At 42.1% G+C, this 21,607-nt stretch overlaps 1 protein-coding gene across 1 annotated transcript in view; it reads left to right on the plus strand.

Moving 5' to 3' along the window:
- FAM13A (family with sequence similarity 13 member A) overlaps nt 1-21,607 on the plus strand; it is a gene marked incomplete at its 5' end in the record, with an annotated part of 128,122 nt that overhangs the window by 45,570 nt on the left and 60,945 nt on the right. The window contains one exon of the mRNA XM_080344168.1: nt 10,299-10,471. Within this exon, the coding sequence (XP_080200294.1) occupies nt 10,299-10,471 (173 nt within the window). The remainder of the gene's footprint in view (nt 1-10,298; nt 10,472-21,607) is intronic.

The raw sequence follows: 21,607 nt of genomic DNA on the forward strand, positions 1-21,607 counted from the left end.
GACGACTAGCAAGGTCCTCTCCTAATGTTGCCCATAGGGAAAAAAAAGGGACGAGATCCTCATGATCTCCCATTTTATATGAAGTATTCACGTGAATGGAATGTTATACACAGTTGGTCAGTTTCTTGGTCACTTGTTTCTCGTTGCCCCTCTCCCGAGATGTCCATCCATGCTTATCAATAAGTTTGCATTCCATTGCTAGGTTTACTAAAACATGTGTCTGGTTCTCCAGGAAAATGCAGTTAATATGAAGGCTTTAGCTGACAGGAAAAAAATTCACTGAAAGAGAAACTTGTTTTTAACAAAACCAGGACACTGTGCTTGAATTTTGTAGACTTTCTGAGAGCATTTCCTAGCTCCCTACCTCAGGAATCCTGCAGTGGTGACAAAGTTTCTAAGGGTGTGTTTACTTTTAAGCATTTAAGCAGTTACATTGTTAGAAGTGTCATATATGGAGGCTGTGGAGATGTGATTTAAAAGATAATACTCATCCCTTTGAATCCAAAGGGTATTGTCCTCATTAAGACACAGGAATTTGCATAAACCATCATAACTTCATTGAACTTCAAAGCTTCACACGTTTTAGGATGGCTTAAAATTTATAACTCTGATATCTGAGTAGGGCGGAGTAGAGAGGAGGTGTTTTAGTGATATAATGCCTAAAAATACAAATAGAGTAAGAGAAATCCAAATTTGGCAGTGGCAGCTGCACAGATTGTAAGGATGACTCTATTCATCGTGACTTTATGATTTCAGTGTGGCAGTTAATCAAGGAAGGATTTGAAGGATTTGGGGCTTGGTTCTGAATACAGCAGATAGCTGGTAACTGGATTTTGCAAGTATGCATTACTGCTTGTGTTATCTGTGCTGACTCTCTGCTAAACCTGGTAAGAATTATAGAGCTCTTGATCTTTGTCTCCCAGTGTCAGTAATTTAGGATGATGAGGCCTTTTTTCTTTGAGAAGAACTTGTTAGCTCTAATATGTCTATGTGGTTTTAAAAGCAATATTGTAGGTGGTAGGTGAAGTGACAAATTGTGGTGGCTTTTAATGCCTTTTTTACATTTTATTACTTTCTAAGCTGAATCTATGTTTCAGCATGTATTTCAGCACAAGCCCATTTTTAACACTTACAGCAGCCTTAGTAAAGATGACTCTTTGCTTGCTTTAAGTTCAGTCCGGGCTTAAGGATTTAACATCATAGAATAGTTTTGGTTGGAAGAGATGTTCCAGGCTCATCCAGTCCAACCCTCTGCCATGAGCAGAGACATCTTCACCCAGATCAGATTGCTCAGAGCCCTGTCCGGCCTGACCTGGGATGTCCCCAGAGATGGGGCATCCACCACCTCTCTGGATAACCTGGGCCGGTGTTTCACCACCCTCACTGTAAAAGATTTCTTCCTTACATCTAGCCTGAATCTACACTATTTTGGTTTAAAACCATTACCCCTGATCCTATCACAACAGATGCTGCTAAAAAGTCTGCCTCCATCCTTCTTGCAAGCTCCCTAGGATGTTGTGGGGGACAATGTCAAAGGCCTTTCAGAAGTCCAGATACATGACCTCTGTAACTCTTCCCTTGCCTAAAGCTCTGCTGTTACGGAAAAAAATGCCAGCGTAGCTCAGGTACGTTTAGATTATGTTGTTCCTGTCTGATATCTTTGTCCCAACTAGTGTAGTACACATAGCATTCAAACCGTGACTTTGGCACTTGCTTCCACACACACAGAAATTCTCTGTCATGGCCAGTAACATAATGAATCAGACCCTCTTTGGAACATAGGAATAGAAAGTGAAAGAATAATGTAAGAAGTGTGGGAGAAATGTAACTGAAAAATCTCACTGTGGAATTATCCTTGCCTTTGAAAGCCCTTTGGGCTTGGAAGATATGTGGTCCTCACAGCTGCTGGAGGTTCATCCTATCCAGATTCATCCCAGAAGTCTCTGCAATGAAATGGTGGTGAAGCTGGTGGTTGTGCAAGAGCTGACTGCACTGTGAAGCTTTGGAGAACAATGCAAGTACAGCATAAATACTTGGTCTGTTCACTGAATGACTTGAAGGGCTTTGCTGTCTCAGCAGGAATTTCCATCTGATTCTCTGGGACAATTTAGAATGACCTAAATCCTCTAGCAAAAGTCTGCATCTCCAAGAAAGACCTGTTGCAATTCACTGTCATTGTCATTACCGTTAAGTAACCCTGGTAAAGAGCTTTCAGCTCCGTGTACGTGTGATTAGAAATCCCATTGAAATATTTGGTGTTTTCAGTGGAGTGAACGTAATATATTTGTTTCAAGAGGTATTAGTGGCCAAATACCAAGCCTGAGCAACTTCAGCAGGTGGCTCATTCCCTGGTTGTTATTTGACTGGACTGAACTGATTGAATCAGGTTAGTTAGCTGTCAGGCAGGAGGGTACATCTGGCTAATGGTCTCCATTTCTTGGTCGTTCATGAAGCAGAGGTGATGCTGATGAGTGGATAGATTGACATGTAAGGCTTGTGCTGATAGCCAGCCAAATTGAGATTAGAGTGAGAAAGAACACAACATTCTCAATTTCCGTGCATTGCTCAGCCATGGCTAGGTTTTTGCAAAGAAAGGTCCCCTTTTCTATTCTGTAGAATATTTGTATTGATTTACACAACTTGTCAGCCTAGGGCTCTTTCAGCTTACAAAACATGAAGGCCTTCAGAAGGTAACGTGAACCTTTTTGTTTTGGTGGACAACTCTGAGAGTACCATTTGTTTATTAAGGAAGTTATTGACTGAGGTATCTCATCTGGAACAGTACTATGCAGTTTTAAATAAAAGAATACACTGTATATGTGTTAAATACCTCCTGGCTTTTTATTATAACCTTATGGAAAGATCTTTATCATCCTTTCAATTATGACATTTAAATATAAGCTCACAGCTAGCTTCTTCCAGAAGTTTTGCAGTTAGACTTCATAATTAATTACTCGAATGGGTATGAATTGCCCGAATTATTTACATGTTCACACATATCACGGAATATAGAAGATCTTTTTCCTCCTTGAGAAGATGAGTGAGGTACTTGGAAAAGCAATATGACCTGTGCTAAGGATCTGTGTCTTTACTCCATGTTGATGCATATGCACAGAGCTCTCCAGACTCATCTTTGTGTGGGGCAGTCCTTCTTCTTCAATAACAAAGTCATGATACCACATCAGATCCTTAGAATATATGGCATATTTATCTTTGATCTTTGAACCAGGAACTTCTGACAACTCACAGGAACATGAAACATCCCTATGATGCACCCAGTGAGTTATGAAGAGCCTTGGTGGTGGTATGTGTGAGATGATGCCACCTTGACTGGTCAGCTTGTGCCTCTAGGGGAAAGGTTTTCTTGCACTTTCTTCAGCACCCATCATGACATATGTTTATACTGGTCATAAAACTGTCTAGTCTCTGTTAAAACTGCAAATGCAGCTCCTTGCACCTGAACTTTCTGAGACAGCAAAGTTGCAAAGCCAAATGCAGGATGTATGGTGTAATAATTCCTCCTAGTTGTCTGCTCCTTGGTGTTTCAATTATCCTTTATTGGGATGGTCCCTTTGATCCTCAGTAGCATTTGATACTATTTTACTTGTAATTAGCTGAGAATGAAGATGTATTATAAATTAGAGATTAGCAGACTTTGGCATAGCCCATGCTTTCAGCAGCCACAGCTTGTAACTACAATATAACAGCCCACAGCATACCTGGTTCAGGCTAAGTCTGATCTTTTTCAATGCAGGTTGAGGTTACATTTCACTAGATAAAAATAAACTTTCAGGAGACAAGTATCAAATGATATGCTCTTCAATCAAAACATCTCTATTCTTTGGGGTTGTCCTTGAATTCACAGATGTCATCTTCCAAACTGAAGATTTGTATGTATTTACAAAGATTTATAGATTTCTTTTTGGAAGACCATATTGGTTAGATTTCGTCCGGAACAAAATGCTCCTTTGACGTGTGCCACACCACATTAGGCAGCTCAGTATGAAGCAATTAATATATTTAGTTCATTTGCTGGATAGATGAGAATGTCAAGAGGGGAAATTACAAAATCACAGAGTAGTAGAGGTTGAAGGGACCTATGAGGGTCATCCTGTTCGACCTCCCTGCTCAAGCAGGATCACGTAGAGCGAGTTGCACAGACGATAGCCAGACAGCTTTTGAATATCTTCATTTATGGATACTCCAAAACCTCCCTGGGCAGCTTGTGTCAGTGCTCAGCCACCTTCAGAGGGGAAAAAGTGTTTCTTGATGTTCAGAGGGAACCTCCTGTGTTTCAGTGTGTGCCTATCGCCTCTTGTCTTGCCAGCAGGCACCACTGAAAAGAGCCTGGCTCCATCCTCCATCCCTTCAGGTATTTGTACACATTGATAAGATCCCTCGTGAGCCTTCTTTTCCCAGGCTGTACAGTCCCAGCTCTTGCAGCCTTTCCTGAGAGGAGAGATGTTCCAGTCCCTTCATCATCTTCATGGCCCTTCCTTGGACCCTCTCCAGTATGTCTGTGTCTCTCTTGTACAACACTGGGGAGGCCAGAACTGGTCCCAGCACTTCAAGTGTGGCCTCCCCAATGCTGAGCAGAGGAGGTCACCTCCCTCAGCCTGCTGGCAACACTCTTCATAATGCAGCACAGGACACCATTGGCCTTCTTTGTGGCAAGGACACATTGTTGGCTCATGGTCAACTTGGTGCCCACCGAGACTCCCAGGTCCTTCTCTGCCAAGCTGCTCTCCAGGTGTTTGTCGCCCAGCATCTCCCCAGATGCAGGGGTTTGCACTTCCCCTTGTTGAACTGCATGAGGTTCTTGTCAGCCCACTTCTCCAGCCTGTTGAGGTCCCTTTTAATGGCAGCATGACCCCGTGGCATGTCAGTTGCTCCTCCCAGTTGTGTGTCATCAGCAAACTTGTTAATGAACTTGATTTGCAAAGTCTGCCCCATCATCCAATTTGTTACGGCTGGTTACTTGCCTTCAACTAGACTTTGTAACAGTGATCAAAGAGATAAGCAGTGCAGTCAGGTTAATGTTTGCTTGATGAAATGGTGTTAAATATGAAGGAAAAAAAAACACGACTAAATCCATCATAAACCAAATGTGAAGGGCTGTGAGCTAGAACACAAAGCGTGGGACTGTTTCCAAAAGTCTTCTGGAGAGAAGCAAAGCATCCACTGTACAAGATGGTATTTCAATGAATTGGCAGTGGCTTTCTTTTATATTTGTTAATATTTTTAAGAACACAATAAGCTGAAAACAACTGTCTTGTATTTAAGGATGGTTCTTACCTGGAGAGTAGGGGGGTTCTTCCACCCACGACCTTTATAAACCTCACTTGAATCTTTCTTTATCATTGGTGGATTGCCTGCTCTGGAGGCAAAATATAAACAAAGGTGTGCTGCACAGGTAACTACAAACCTCCTACAATACTGGGTATGGAGTGTGACGAGATCCAGCATATAGAAAGGTGTTACAACATGCAACAGGTTTCCACAGGGGCTTTTTTTTTGTTTCCTTTGAAACTAATGCTTGAACTTCTTACAGATTTCTTGTGTGCCTTTGTTAACAGCCCTCCCAGGAGTTTTGCTGGCTATCCTCCACATCCCCCCAGGAGTAAGGTTGCACCTTAGGCTGATAACAAAAGGGGATGCATTGGAGAAAATTAGAATGTTCTGGTTTGGTTTGGTTTCTCTTTTCTATCATTTAACAATTAAATACACTTGTCTTTGAGTATCATCTTGATAATAAATAACTTAGAGCACTGCTGTTTTGCCAGGTATTGTTCTCACTTGTAAGGTCCTGTTCTCTCAAACTTCATTGTGTGAAACGTGTGTATGAACAAAAAAATATGCCCCAAAAAATTCTCTTGAGAGCTCCACCACCGAAAAAACATTTAAAATGCTTCTGTCCGTAGTTCTTTAGTCTGCTTTATGAGGAATTCAACTTACAGAAGTCTTTGTCTGCCCTTATGCATGTCTTCATCTCAGTGGCACTCCAGGTAAGTGCTGCTGTTACTGAAGTTGTTCAGGTGGCTTTTTCACAAGGTCACTAAACACTGTAGAATGAGATAGTGAACACTGTTCCTTCCTGTTGTTAATAAGAATTAAAGACATTACTTAAATGGAAAAGTTTATTTAACTTTTAATATGAATGAGTTCAAGGGATACTATTTTCTGCATGTGTTTTTATACTGATGCAACTGAAAGCAGTTTTGCACAGAAAAAAAATATAATTGTAAGTTTAGTTCAGATATAATTTACCATTACTTTTAGGGAATATTGTGAAAGAAGTAACTACAATGCTGTGATATGGTATTCCAAAGCTATAAAAATACTAGCTTACAGATCATCTTGAACAGAGGATAGAGAGCCCTGGTTCCTTCCACTTCATAATGGTTAAAAGTGTCCTAAAAATGCAGTGGTAATCCTGAATTTGAATCTGGTCTTTCAAACAGAGTTTTCCTGCATTGCTTGTATGTGACTGGCAAGTCTTGTGTTGAAAGTGCCTGCATCCGAGTGATCTTTTACTGCCAGAAGAACAGAAGAATTGAAGACTGTACCAAAACTTTTTTTTTTTTTTTCCTTTTAGAGCATCAGAATAGTAAATAGGTTTTGTAATGGTTTTCCTCAGTATAAGGACCTTCTGTAAATCAGTGTGAAATTCATTAACAATTTGCACAGAGGGAATCTGATACATGCTGTTCAGATGTTGCCCGTTACCTAGTGCTTCTTGTTGGGTAAGGCAGGTTCTACAAATGCAGTACCTGGTAGCAAAATTATTTAGCTTTGTTAGTTGTTCTTAAAATTAGGATGCACACAGTATGGTGGGGTGCAGAGGCTGGCTTCCTGCTTCTTCCCAGGCTTTGATCACTGCTGTCATATGTGGCACATCATAGAGGTTGCCCATTTTGCTTACAGCCATATGTAGTAATAGGACAGTGTAGGAACTAGTTTAGTTTAGAAGTTTGTGCATATGTAAGGTCACTGTTTCTTGTTACTCTGGTGGAGAGCTTTTGTGGTGTGTGTGGTGTCAGCTCTAGTAGCTATTGGTGAAGTAGCATCAGGCAGCCACAGTGAGAGAGGTCCTTGTGCAGGCACAACAGACAACACTCACCTCCAGCTACTAAAAGCTAGATGAGTGACTGCAAGATTTTAGTGCAGAAGAAAGGCTTAACAACCATTCCAGCAGAATACAGTGAGTTGGTGCGTTCAGATCCCAGGCCCTGATGCCTCCCGTCGTGTTTCACTCCTGTAACACCACCGATTTGTAGCCCCCTGCTTCCCCTCCTCCCCACAGACGTGGTTCTCCCCTTTTAAATCACAGCACCACTGTCATTTTGTGACAGCTGAGAGCTGCAGCTTGACACCCCGGTGCTATGCGCCCTGTTCCCATGGTGTCAACAATCAGTGACCGCTGCAGCTGACGGGCTGACAGGGTGTTGCTGGAAGCCAGTGCTGGTCCGAAGACGGGATCCTGACTCCACGCAAAATCCCATTGACATCAGCAAAGGCAGCATCTCACCAGGAGCATGCCGTCTGGGAAGCTCTCTCAACGTATCTGTCTGGTTTTCCTTTGCCTCTGATATATATAATATTATACTTTTCAGTTTATTTTCTTCGCACCTCAGTAAGAAGCAGCTTTCTCTCCCATGAAACTTTTCAACACACACAAAGCATTTGAAAACAACTGTGCGCAAAACAAAGCATTCCAAAATAGAGGTGAACCCAAGAATTTTACAAAAAAATCGTGGGATATGCCAGGGATGAAAAGGGTTCAGGAGTGATCCAGGAAGTCTGACTTACTATCAAGCCAATTTTTAGAAACTATAGCAGGAAGCAGAATTAATAAACAAATGGATAATGTCTTGTGATTAGATGGAAAGACTTTTTATGGATTAATAATTAGAAAGCAATAAAAATAAATGGTCAGTTTATCAGTGGAGAGAGTGAAGTCCCTCAAAGATCTTTGTTAGAATCTGTGCTATTCAACCTCTTCAATAACAACACAGAAAGAGACTGAATGTGCTGATGATAAAAAATAATTCAAGGTAGGAAAACCTAAAAGCTGGCTACAGGGACTTAGAGAAGACTCCTAATTATTAATGTATTAGGTGAAAAAATGATTAGTTGAATTTCTGTCACTATGTGCTAACTACTGTCCACAAAAATCTACAAATTATGTAAAAGTGTGTACTGATGAGCTCCAAATTAGCTATTGTTTTCAGAAAAGAGATCTTGATACTGCAGAAACCTCACAAAGCTGTCAGCTCAGTAAGCAATTGTGAAAGCAAATAAAAAGTTGGATTTTGATAGGAAACCACGACTAAATCTAGCTAGTAGAAGCTGAAAAGGTGTAGAGAAAAGCAGCAACATGGATCAAACACATCAGAGTGACTTCTGTAAAATAAGAGACTATCTAAACTGGGATTTTTCTGTCTGATCAGAGACTACTGCTGGAGTAGTCAAGAGTGGTATGGGGAAGGTGGGTGAGGAACAGTTATTTGCAGATTCACAGAATCACAGAATCGACTGGGTTGGAAAAGGTCTCCGACATCATCAAGTCCCTTGGTCCAACTCCAGTCCATTTACTAGATTGTGGCACTAAGTGCCATGTCCAGTCTCAGTTTAAAAACCTCCAGGAATGGTGAGTCCACCACCTCCCTGAGCAGGCCATTCCAATGCCTGACCACTCTCTCTGTAAAGAATTTCTTTCTAATATCCAGCCTAAATTTCCCCTGGCAGAGTTTAGGCCCATGCCCCCTTGTCCTATTGCTAACTGCCTGGGAGAAGAGACCAATCTCCACCTGGCTATAACTTCCCTTCAGGTAGTTACAGAGAGTGATGAGGTCACCTCTAAGCCTCCTCTTCTCCAGACTAAACAAGCCCAGCTCCCTCAGCCTCTTCCCATAGGTCTTGTGTTCAAGTCCCTTCACCAGTCTTGTTGCTCTTCTCTGGACCCGCTCCAGCACTTCAATATCCTTCCTGAACTGAGGGGCCCAGAACTGAACACAATACTCCAGGTGTGGCCTCACCAGTGCAGAGTACAGGGGAAGGATCACTTCCCTTGTCCTGCTGACCACACTATTTTTGATACAGGACAGGATACCATTGGCCTTCTTGGCCACCTGGGCACACTGAATGCTCATGTTGAGCTTCTGTCAATTAGTATCCCCAGGTCCCTTTCTGTCTGACTGCTCTCCAGCCACTCTGCGCCCAGCCTGTAGTGCTGCAGGGGGTTGTTGTGGCCAAAGTGCAGCACCCGGCACTTGGCCTTATTGAACTTCATCCCATTGGAATCAGCCCATTTTTCCAGTTTATCCAGATCCCTCTGCAGGATTCTCATAATTCAAAAGGGGAAATATTATTTGTCAGCCTATATAAAAAATAAGTACTTTTTTTTTCCGATTTTAATCAATATGTAACAATGTTGTGAAACTCCTAGCTGTAGGATCTTGCAAAGACTAAAGATAGGAAGTGAACACAAGAGCAAACAGAACATAATCACAAATATTTGCTGTTAAACACAGTGAAGCAAGTGCAACCTCAGAGTCAAAAGAAGCTCTAAACCATAGACTGCCAGAAACTGAGGCAGTGCATTCATTAGAGGCAGACCTCTGAACTCGCTCTCCTTTTCCCCTAAGCATCTGCTGTCCACCACTGGTCCGGTACACCTGTCTGACACAGCGCTGCCTCTTCTTACTTTCTGTGCACTTCTGCTGAAGGGTCAGAGCAAGAGCCCTGGCCATTCTGTAGATGGTTTCAGTGATGCTTGGAAGCATTGTCTTGGATTTCAGGAGCCCAGCTTCCAACTCCGTGTCCTGGCTGCCTTGGCAAAGAATGCCAACCCGGAATGTTCACGGCCTGAGAAATTTCTTTCCAGGGCATGTGTTGACATTAATTGCTGTTAAAAATGAAGAGCAGGGGGTTAAGAAGAGGTGTATCATTGCTTTTACCATCTGTTTCTCCAGTTGTGTCAAGAAGCAAATTCAACAGGAAGTTTTTCAGTCTATCTTCTGTGATACAGAAAATAACTTCCTGTTTATTTTACTTACCTTCCTTTTTAATTTCACTCTTGGCCCTGTTCTTTCAATAGACACACCTCTATTTTTCTTTAAATAGTCTTTATCAAGCAGAATGTTTGATTTATATGCATTTTATATTACTGTTTTACACTTTGTCATATACTTTGCTGCTTGTACGCTGATAAGGAATGTCTTTCTGTTACAGATTATCTGAAAACTCTGCCCTTTCTTCCTTTCACATTTCATTTTTCTCTCTCTTTGCTTCTGTAGATGACAAAGTCCACGGTGGAAGGATCCAGCCAAACGTGCCTAGTGCCACAACCAGGCCTATCGGATGGAATACCTCAGGTCAGCCTCCGATTAACAGATGGTGGTTCATGTTGGAAGGAGATGGATCTAACAGATGAAATCTCCTTCATTAACAGTGATGCATTTTTCTCCAGGTTAGTGCTCCTTTTTTGTCTTTATGGTTGTTTCTTGGTTTGTTTTGTACCTCCAGCACTGAGCATTCTGAACACATTTTTTTTCCATCAGTGCTTACAAAGTCAGCATGCTGGGGTGTAAGGCAGATTAATGTGCATAACCCTGTTGAAGCCTCACATTCCAACAGGTTCCTTACAAAGCCAGCTACGTGTTTTAGTTTGCCTTTCAAATATACGTTTTCAGGCATATGAAGGTGGCCTTGCTTGGTGAAAGAGTGCAGAGGGACAGAACCAATCTAAGATCAGGCACTAGAAATGACACTAAGCACAAGATGCAACCAAAATGTAGATACCTCCTGTGAGTAATTAAGCATATTTGATCTGCTCAGTTTAAATCTTAACAGATGGCTGACTTTATTCCCATTCTCAATGCAAAAAGGAAGGGCCTTTTGAAATCTTATCTTTCTCACGGGAACAATGATAGTACTCATGTTGTTCAGACAAGACAAAGAATAAGAGTATCTATAAGTATCTATAAGAGTATCTATCTGAATTTATCTATAAGAATCTGTGTGTCTAGAGCATCTGTAAGAGTATCTATCTAAAAGAGCCTCTTGAGTTTTGATTGCTGGCACTTTGTCAATGAGGTGAAAAGGTAATGGTCAGTTTGTTTTTTTGTTAAGTCCTTTCCTGAACATCAAGATTGAACCAGTATCTTTTCGCTGAATCTGTCATTCTCTTTCTTCTCGTGTCTAGTGCAGAAAATGAAGGACTCAGGTTACTGTAGGAAATTGCTGTATGCTACTGAAATACTGAAAAATATGGAGTTGGCTAATGCAGGAAATAGTGCTATTTACACGTCATGAAACACAACACCACAGGATCTCTGCATTCCAATTCAGAACACAAAGCAGAGGCAGTGCTGCCAGACACGTAACCGAGTGACTTCACCATGGAAGCAGGAGACCATGAGATGGGTGCTATTCTCAGCGCTATTGCCGGCAGACAGACAGACAGCACTCAGTTTATGAGATGAGTTAGCAAATTATGCACTAACACCAGATTTTGAATCATAATGAAGTGAAGCATCAATGTCAAATCTGGTTTCTAGCCCTTGCAGGCACACATGCTCTTTAATTTCTAGCCATGTCAACTGTGTGGTTTACTGTCCCAAAGCCTGCCTTCAAAACTCCTGCACTCAGAAGACATCAGGTTAATTTACACATCTTCATTAATTCAGCTCATTGTGACTGAGCTGAGTTAGGAAACAACTATTGAAGCAGGTCAGCTGGCAAAAGTGAGAAGACCATATGGTTCTACCAGCTGGACAGGGCCAAGCAGTTGGGACTGGGTCAGAATTTAGGGCCTCTTGCATTGGTGTGCTGGAGCTTGGCACAGAGTGTGTCCCTGCCCCATACTCTGCTGCATGTTGCAAGGTGTAAAGAGAGATCAAGTATTTGAGAGTTGAGACAAAGGACTGCCGAGTCTCATGTCTGGGAAAGTCACTGATGTACTCCCAAAAAAATGTGGTTCTTTTAGGAGAACATTCCCCAAAATTTGTAATTATTTGCTGTAGGAATTAATATTTTCCCGTCCATGTGTAATTCCTTAGAAGAGTATTGTGGAAATATGGGACAGTTGGACCACTACTGGCATGGGACATTAAGCACCAAATAAGAGGTATTTGTAATTAGGCAGATGCCTAATCTTCATGCCCAGACCTTGAGATGAAAGATGCCTTCTGCATCTCTGATTTTATCTGAGGAATTAATAAACTGTAGAAATGAATTTGCTTGTAATCGCATTTTGTTTAAGAATGCCCTAGTTTTGTGTCCTGTATCACACTTCTGTACATATTTACCTAATTGGATTGTGTATCTGTACTGCTGTTAGCTTCCAGTACTTTTTTGGCAGTGATCTACTGCTGCTGCTGAAGGAGGAGTAGGTAGTGCTTGCTGTTTTCTATGTAGTTTCCAGGTGGCAAGTTGCTGGGCAGGACAGGTTGGAGAGGAGGCCCTAGACCACCCCTAAGAGGAAGAGGGGAGAAAGGTCTCTAGCAGACCTGACTTACTTGGGGGACAGCTGTTTGTGCATTAATGTAGTGCTCTCATATATCAGGAGTGGTTTTAAACATGCTTTTGACAGCCTTGTGTTACTCATGTGTAGCCTAAGCTCACAGAGGGATATTACCTCGTATTTTCTCAGTGCAAGGCTACATTAAGAGTTTTCACCTTTTTCAGCAGAAGAATTCTGGCATCTGAGCTAGACTATAAAGTGCTGTGCAAACATGCTGCTATTCTTGTTAGGTGGGTTGTGTCACAAGGTACTAACAGTTCTTAAATAAATGGTATCATTAATTATGTGTAATTATCAGATATCAGTGAAATGACTGTATCTGCTCAGCTAGCATATGATCTTTGTTAGAAAAGAATAAAGGTTGTTCTTGGTAGTGATAATCATTTGCTGTTTCATGAAAACGCCTGTGTTTTTTTCCCTTTCCACGCTCAGATACAATGATATGGGTAGAGTAGAAGAGGATGAGGGGTTACACAAACCGGTAAATGTAGAACTCCACCTTTAGCATGCTCACAAGTGTTATAGTGAAGAAATAACCACACATGCTGAGCCTGTTAAGGCCTCTCCTAGCAAGGACTGTAGTCTTTAATTTTTCAGTGTTTCATTTGACACTAGAACAGAGGTCTTCAGGGAGAAGGTGAGAGGCTTCTGTTTGGTTAGTAATTTTGGATCCTATTTAAAATACCTCTCAGTATGTGTCTTCATACAGTTGAGCTTAAAATGAAGATCTGTTTATTAATTAGCAGCTACGGTTGTGACTATGTCTTTTAAAATAGCTTACTAGTTTTTTTAAATATTGAAAGACATGTTATGCCTCATCGCAGGTATGATATTCCTCATCACAGGAATTTTTTGAAGGTGCTGCTGTCATTTGAAATACGTGAAGTATCAGTTGCAGTCAAAACATAATGCAGAGCATAAAATCTATATCACCTTCTGTTCACAACTGTTATTTTAAGCAAACTATTTGTAAAGTTGATATGTTCTTTTTTCTGACCAAAGAAAGTGGATTAACTATATGTACCTGTAATCCCCACTAGCACATAATGTATGTGTTCTCTTGAAAATTGCCTCATTATGATAACTGCGTGCCAAGGGCAAACTGCTGATTATGCAGTAGCAGAAAAACATACCTGTAATTAATGCAGTCTTCGGGTAAATCCCAAAACAGTGGAGAAAGAAAGGAAGGGGAAGAAGACACTGGTCCTCTGAAAGGATGAAAGTCTGCAGGCAGTATGCAGCTTGTTGCATATTCTGTGAGGTTTATGTAACTTTTGCAAGAGCTCCTGTGCAGAGCTTCAGAGCAGGGCAGCCAAATTTCTGGACCCTGGGAGCCACATACATACTTTACCTGGCTGGGAGCCACAAAACACACTGCAGAGCTCAGGAGCTGGGGGAGGCAGCAGCTTTGGGACAAGGGTATAGGCAGGAGGGAACGGGGCCTCCTGGGGCCTTAGCAGACCCTCAGTGAGAGGGGGTGAGGGTGAGCTGTGAACCTCGGAGTCCCTGTTTGGGTCCCTCTTTCTTTTTACTGTCTAGAAGGGAAAAGTCTGCTCAAAACTCTGGTTCAGAAGGGGCAGACATAACTGCAGTAGGAACTGGAGTGATTTTGGATGTGCCTAGGGGTGCTAAAACTTAAGTGCTTCTAATAACAGATTCGGATGGATTTTGCTTCGGGGATAGGATATATTAAAATTTAAGTGGATAAAAAGGTAGGAGGGCCTCTTGGAAGCAATGATCTTAGCCTTTTGTGCTAAACTTTATATATGAGCAAAGAAAAGGGATAGCCTTCAGGCAGCAGGGAAAATGCTTCCTGCAGCCAGAATGTGAGGCAGGGGATTGTTATGGTGAGCAGAAATGTCCTTCCTGATGCTGGCTCAGAGGCGCATCCTATCTGCACATTGTTTGTTGTCACCATCCTGGATCTTTTACCTGAGAAATAGGCTTTGTTGTATATGGCTGTTCTAGCACTTGCTGCAGCTGCATCTCTTTGCAGTCCTGGTGCTGTTTTTAAGGAGCACCCCTCAGAGGGAGGGGGCACCCTGTTGTTTGCAGTGCTGTTAGGCTCTGTGTGTGTTCCCTAGGTGGAAATACCAGTCAAAGGGGTGCAACTGGGTACCCTTTCTTGCTAGTAGTAATCGGGTGCTGGGGAATGGGTGCCTGCATGGCAGCCAAACTTTGTGAAAAACATTGTGCAGTTCCTGAGAGCCAAAGCTTAGAGCAACCACAGCAGTCATTCAGCAAGCAAGCTGCCTTCTCCAGTACTTTCTAGCCATGTCTTTGTGTGCCAAAGATCATAAATTCCTGTTTGTGGCTGCAGTCACAGCTGCAATGAGATTTGCCAGCACAGATACCCCGTGCTGGCTTTCTAACATGTGCATGTTCTCAAACAGAAGGTTTGTTTATATCAACCTTTTGTTCACAAAGATCCTCATATCTGGCCTATGTCCTGCAAATAAAGGGATCACATGCTGTAGTAGCCTCCCTAAAGTAAGGGGTGGGTTAAGGTACCCTGCTGCACCCTCTTAATGACACTGTATGTTCTCCCTGTTAATTTTTGAGGTATGAAAACACTTGTATTTGTACACTGAGAAGTTTGTGCTTACTACAAACACTTTCCCTATTTGTTGGCTTTCCTTTTAGCAGCTGCAGTTTAAAACCAAGACAAGCCAAAACTTACCATTATCCTCTGGCATGTGATAAGAACTTGGGTGCCTGTTGTTGCTAGAACAAATCAAGCAGGGGGGCTGGTGTTTGCTTAGCTGACTATTTTTGTTTAGGTTTGGGGTTTTTTTGGTTTTGAAGTCTGTCTTGACAGTACATTCTGTCCCTATCCAAAGTAATAATTTGCCTTATCACTCAGGAGCCTTGCTGCCAGGTTTACATAAGGGATTGCAGCGAGGCAGCAGGCAGGGCTGCCCTCTGACAGCCCTGGATTCTTCCAGAAAACTGCTCAGGAAAGGAGCAAAGAACTGGACACACTGAGGTCGGTGGAGAAGTGGTGAGGGTGGCTGCCTGATGCATCACTCAGCAGCAGCTTCTGATGGGCCCTGCTCTGAGCTCTCGGAGGGGACTGGTTTATGTAGAGTATTGTTGCTGGTTTTGACTTTCTCTCTCTACATTGCATCAAGTTAGTTTTTCCAAGCTGACTCATTTAACTTTGGGAGTACATTTGTCTCCACCCTCCTATGCAATCAATTCCCTTCTTTCTTGCATTGTGAGATGCTGGGACTGGGAACTGCCTTACCTAATGAGTTGTTAAGAAAACCTTGCAGTTTTCTAAAAACACAGCCGTAAAGATGTGATAAATGATAAATGTGTGTCTCCAAGGTAGGTGACTGTGAATGGTGAGTCAGGATGTGGTCTCAGCTTTTCCAGGGTTCTTCTCCCCTGTTTATAGCCAAGATATGATGACAGTCACAGTAATATGCAATTATGTAGATTTTTTCCAGGCAAGTCACCTGGGTGGATTTCAGTTTACTTTTCCAAGCATTCGCCCTCTCTCTTCCACCCTCCACAGGTTACTCCTTTAGATTAGACTTTTTCCATTACACTATTCTAACCTTCCTATTTACCTCTAGCCATCTTATCTTTGCCTCTCTGTGCAAGATTTATCTGATGACAAATTATGCCTTGAGGGATGGAGAACATTTTGAATCTGATGCCCTGACCTGTGCCACAGCAGTGGAGGTTTGTCTCGGAAGCAACAAGGATCACAAATGAAACAAAGATCTGACAGCTGTTGGCTGTAGAAATCAGCACTTTAATGCCATAATGTGCATATGGAAACAAAAGTTCTTCTTTCAGTCCATGAGCCAAGTATATTAGCTCTTCCTGCTTCCTGGGACAGCATCCAGCAGCCTGAGAAACAAGCAAGGGACTACAGTAAGTTCACGGCAATTGAGTAACAAAGCTGAAAAAAACTGACTCTGTATCTCCAACATTGCCCTCTCAGCTAGGATTCTTTATACTGTCATCTTGTTATTTTTTTTGTATTTGCTTTTGCTGTGAGGAGAAAGTCCCTTCATCTCATGAGTCTGGTGGCTTACTGGTACCGACTGGGTCAGACAGTAGTTTTTCCTGTAAGAAATAAGGTACATACACCTATGACAGTTTTGAGGTCATTTTCAAACAAAAGGATTGGTGACCTCTTATGGGAGAACACACGGGAATTTAAATCAAGGAATTTAAACCAGCCTTGGAAATAGTTTTGCTTTTTTTGTTTGTATTTACAAAAAACAAGACACCCATCACTAAACCTGTATTACTTGCAACTAGGGAAGAGTTAGAGCCTTTGCACTGTGACTTATTTTTACTACAGTAAGTGAGCGGTTCCCTCTCCAGTAGCTTCCTTAGCTGTCCCCTGACGCGCCTGGTGCATTGTTCAGCTGAGGAGGTTAGGCGCAGCGTGCCTTATTTCCGGGAGCTTTGCAAAGCAAGCAGTTTTCTACCACCCGGAGCTGCGAGGTCCGCTGGTGCGCCTTCCAGTGTGGTTCCCCAGAGGGGACCTGGGCCCACGTCCTGCAGGCAATCAGCAGGAAGATCAGCCGAGCAGAGGTCACCCATTTCTCAGCCAGAAGCGTTTGCTGCTGCAGCTTCCCGGTTCAGCTGAAAGAGCTGTGCATTTGGACGTTGTGTTCGACATGTTGCGGTGGAAGCTGATGGAGTTCAGCTGTGACTTCCCATGACACACATGTATATTTTTAATCAAAGTGGTCGGCTGGCATTCTAATAAGAAAAGGCTGAGGATGGTAAGATAGGGTTGTCACTCAGTGCTCTGGTCACTTTGCTTGCATCTGTCTGTCTCTGAGCTGTTTCAGTATTGTAAAATCCTCCTGTTTCATGGTCAGTGGACATGAAAAATTTATCTAATTATATCTGTTGTGAGGAATGTAATCCCAGGCTGACTGCTTATCTATAAATTGCACTTTCTCACCTTGGCTCAGTGCCTTCCTCCTGGCCTGAGAGGATTGCAGTTAGGCAGTGTGAAGATAGTTCTGTTTTCTTTACCAAAGCTTTCCTTTTTATTTTGCACCTGTTGCAATAAGTATATTTGCTCTAGGGATCACTGCAAAGAGAGGCCATTAGGTAACTGCAAAGAAGTTACTAAAGGCTGCTTGGATGGTAATGACTTCCATTCATTAAGGCTTTGACAGCCCTCCTGGAAACAAGAGATTCCACCACCAGTTCCTCAGGCCCTTTCTCAGTCTTCAAGCTCGCTGTATTCAGAAAGTTTGAGTCATGTCAGGGGGGATTAATTATAATAAAATAACATTTTTATTATCCTGCATTATGGTTAGGAACCACCTAACCACCATGAAATGATTACTCTCTTGGGAGAGTTTTATAAAATTTGTAGATGTTTCCTTAAAAACAAAAAAAACCAAAAACAAACAAACAAAACCCCAAACACCCTGAAATTCAATAAAGTGTCAAAAAAAAAAAAAAAGGTGACCACCATTCTGAGAGGTTACTGAGCATCACAGAAAATAAGTTTTCCTCTAAACTCTCATTAGCTTTTGCTCGATTTATGCCCCTTGGGCAGAAAACTTACATTTTTCCCAGGGCTGTGAAGGTGGGCTGGGAGTTACAAGCTTACAGACCTTCCTCTTGTCTCTCTGAATGTTCTTGATAACTAAACATAGGCTCATGCTGAATTTTCTTTTTCCCTTTGGTATGCACTTGTGCCAGTCCTAACATTGCTCAGACTGGCCTGCAGCAGGGTAGGAGCCTGTTTGCACAGCCTGGACGCCTATGGAGTGGTGAGACTCAAAGCTGATGTTGCAAATGAGGGGCACAGCAGTGAGCTGCCCAGATTGAGTCCAGCATTGTTGTACCTGGCTGCACATAAATCATAATTCATGTTTCTTGATGTATGCACAGCTGGGTGCAGGAAAAAAGCCCTGGGACTGGCCTGAGAGGGCTGTGCTGTGGTCAAATACAGTCATGTTTTGATAGATCCGGTCAGGATTGTCTTTTAGCCAGAATCTCCCTTGCTTCCATGGCAGATGCATCTTTCCAGCTCTAGGCAGAGATGGAGTTCTTCTCACCTAGCTCTCTTCTCTCAGTGTCTCCCAGCTGGAGTCAGTCTCTCCCGCCAGCTCATCTTTTCCTGCCTCTCCCAGGAGCCAGGCTGAGCACTGGGGCACTTGTGCAAAGGGAGGACTCCTTTCTATTGCGTCATTTGCTCAAGAAGAGGAGCTATTTCCAGAGGCCGCCTCCCTTGCCAACACAGACGGCAGTTTTGTCTTTCAGTGGAGTAAAAAACCACGTGTGCCAAACGTGAATGGTGTGGCCCGCTCCTCTGCTTTGCACAGCCGCTTCTGATATGGTTGTTATTTTGTGAGGCTAAGGGTGACCTACAAGCATTGCTCTTGAAGATGCTTTAGAAGGCAGGAAGGATGGTGAGTGCAGAGGCATGGAGTTCAAAGGACAGTAATTTTGTAGAGGATTGGAAGGATGTTTTTGAAAGGTGGGAAAGTGTGAAACCAGTGACATTTTTGGTAGGAAATACAAATAATGCAGGGATTACCAAGGGCTCGTTTCAATTTTTTAAGTTTTTCTAATGTTTTTGCTGACGAGTGCTTTTTCATCAGTGTTTTCTGTGGCAAACATTTTCTTTGGTCTGAAAGAGCTGAATTTTGACAGGGTCTTTGTGCAGACTGTTTTATAAAAATAATCATTTAGAGGAGTGCGAAAAATTTCATTGGACTAGCAGAGCTTAAAGCCTGCTTTGAAAATAACTTGTTCTTGACCAGACTCCTGCTTGTTTGCTTGCTCTGCAGTGCTCTGGCATGTGGGCTGACTGGTGCAAACAAAAAACTGAGTGACTTGTTACACAGTATGCTATGCTTTACCCTGTTCCCACAGCAGATTAGCTGGCACAACCATTCATTACTTGATGCTTTCCCAGAAAACCCGTTAGGAATCTACTCCCAATCCTCCCCCTTCTTGAGGGGCGAAGCCAAGAAATAATTTCTGGGCTGTCCCATGGGGCAAGAGTCCTTTGGAGCAAGTTAAAGTGGCTGGCAGGCGGGTTGGGCAGTTCTTGCAAAGGACACTGCTGCCGAATGAAGAGCAGCCCAGCATCTAATGCAGGTCCCCTAAGGAGCTTGGGGTGTCCCTTGAGATGGACATGCTTATCTGTCGGTTCAGATCAGGAACTCTGGGAATGTGAAGCTCTGAGAAGCTTTCAGCTTGGTGTTTACTTTTCTCCTGTCCCAGCAAGTTTAAGGAATAATTATGGCATATGTTTCCTCCTTAATAGATTTTAACTAGCTTTTTTTAAAAGGTAATTTGGCCTCCAAGTTCCAGAAAGGAACGGAAGAGCTGCAGTGGGAAAAAAAAAAAAAGGAATATTCCCCATGTATATGCCAACAATACTTGTATTTCTGTGCCAGTGCAAAAAATAAAAGGGATTAAATGAAGTAAACCGAGAGCAATCTACTTCTCTTTTGGACAAGAGGAGTATCAGTTAAGAAAACAAGTAAGAATATTCTGCAAATTACATTTGGGCAGATTGTATAAGCCTCGGCATTCCTAAACAGAGGCAATGTTAAAAATTCACCATCATCTTTGATGGATTGTGTGACTAGTTAGTTATCCTCATCATTTAAAAAGTCTCATTTCTAGTAATAATTTGTCTGTCTTTGACTCCCAGCCATTGGATCTTGTTCAGCTTGTGAGTACAAGGTCAAATACTAATGTTTCCTGCACGCACAGGGTGTTTTCTTTGAAAAGCACTAAACATGTGGGGTTTAGTTCTTGCGTTCCCTTCATGGGTTCTCTTTGAGCACTCTTCCATTTTTCACAGCTTGCTTGAGAATGGGAACTAATCGAAGTTTTCAGTAGCGACTACCCCAACAGGAAATACAGACATGATACACCTTTTCAACGCAATATCCATGTTGATGCCCCTGCGGAGAATGAACGTTACTTTTATTAGCTGCACAGTCACTCAAGGCTTGTGCTGATCTGGCCTAATACATCTCCCAGTAGGACCCATCATCTTGCATATAGTTCCTAGATCAGAGGTTTATCTGTCTTTATGGAAAGTCCTAATGCTTGCTTGTATGCAGCATAGAAAAAGAACCACCAGTATTACTTTACATTTCCTTTCAGATTATTGATAAAAGCATTCAGTGGTACAGGGCTGAGCACCAGCCTTGGAAAGTTGCTGTTATTACTCACTCCCTTTCTGAGGATTCCCCTTTTACTAAATTACAGTTTTGACATATTAGTTGTTCTTTCCTCCCGTTTGTGCTCTTTTGGACAGGGCCTATTTAATCATCTGTCTGCTTTGTTTGGACATGAAGGGCTACAGTTTCCAAATATGGTTTCTATTTACATGTGACTTGCTTATTTCATGTGTGCACACACAAATCTTCTGGTCTGCAGGAGGCTTTCCAGGGTATTTATCATTTGTAATTGCAGATGTTTATATTCAAAGATACTCTAAAGAGAAAAATGCATGTATCAATGCATGTATGTGTACTTAAATAATGGCATTTTAAATTTTATATTAGTGGTATTTTGTAAAGTACATTCTTTGATTTTCAGTCTGATGATTGCTTTGCTTTGCATTTCATGTTTCTGCCAGGGGAAAATTATTGTGTAACTTAGTAACCACTGTGGGAATACATTGATAGTATTCAGCAGAGCTCCAGCATCTTAAAAAAACCCAGATTTTATCAGACCAGGCAAGATCTTTTATTTTTCCTTTCCTTTCTTTTATTTTTTTTTTTTTTAATAATATCTAATTTGTGTATGATAGTGCAGTAAGGCAAGGGGTAACTGCTTTTCAGGACGCAGACACGGTCACATCCTCATAAAATCTCATATCTAGATCACTTTTATCTTATATTCTCTGGTGCTGTTCACAGATCCTCTTGTTTATGTGATGAGAAAGTAACTTGGTGTGCAGCTAAGTATGAAAAAGAGAGAAAAAGGATAAAGCACTTCTGTAAGGATGACTGACAGAGACATATTTATTTCCAGACAGTGTCTTTTTTTTTCTTTGTTGAATCTCAGTAAGAAATTTGTAAATCAAATAGTTTGAACCCAGGTGTTGCCTTGGCATAG

This window comes from Nesoenas mayeri (assembly GCF_963082525.1).
Source record: "Nesoenas mayeri genome assembly, chromosome: 4".
NCBI lineage: Eukaryota > Metazoa > Chordata > Aves > Columbiformes > Columbidae > Nesoenas > Nesoenas mayeri.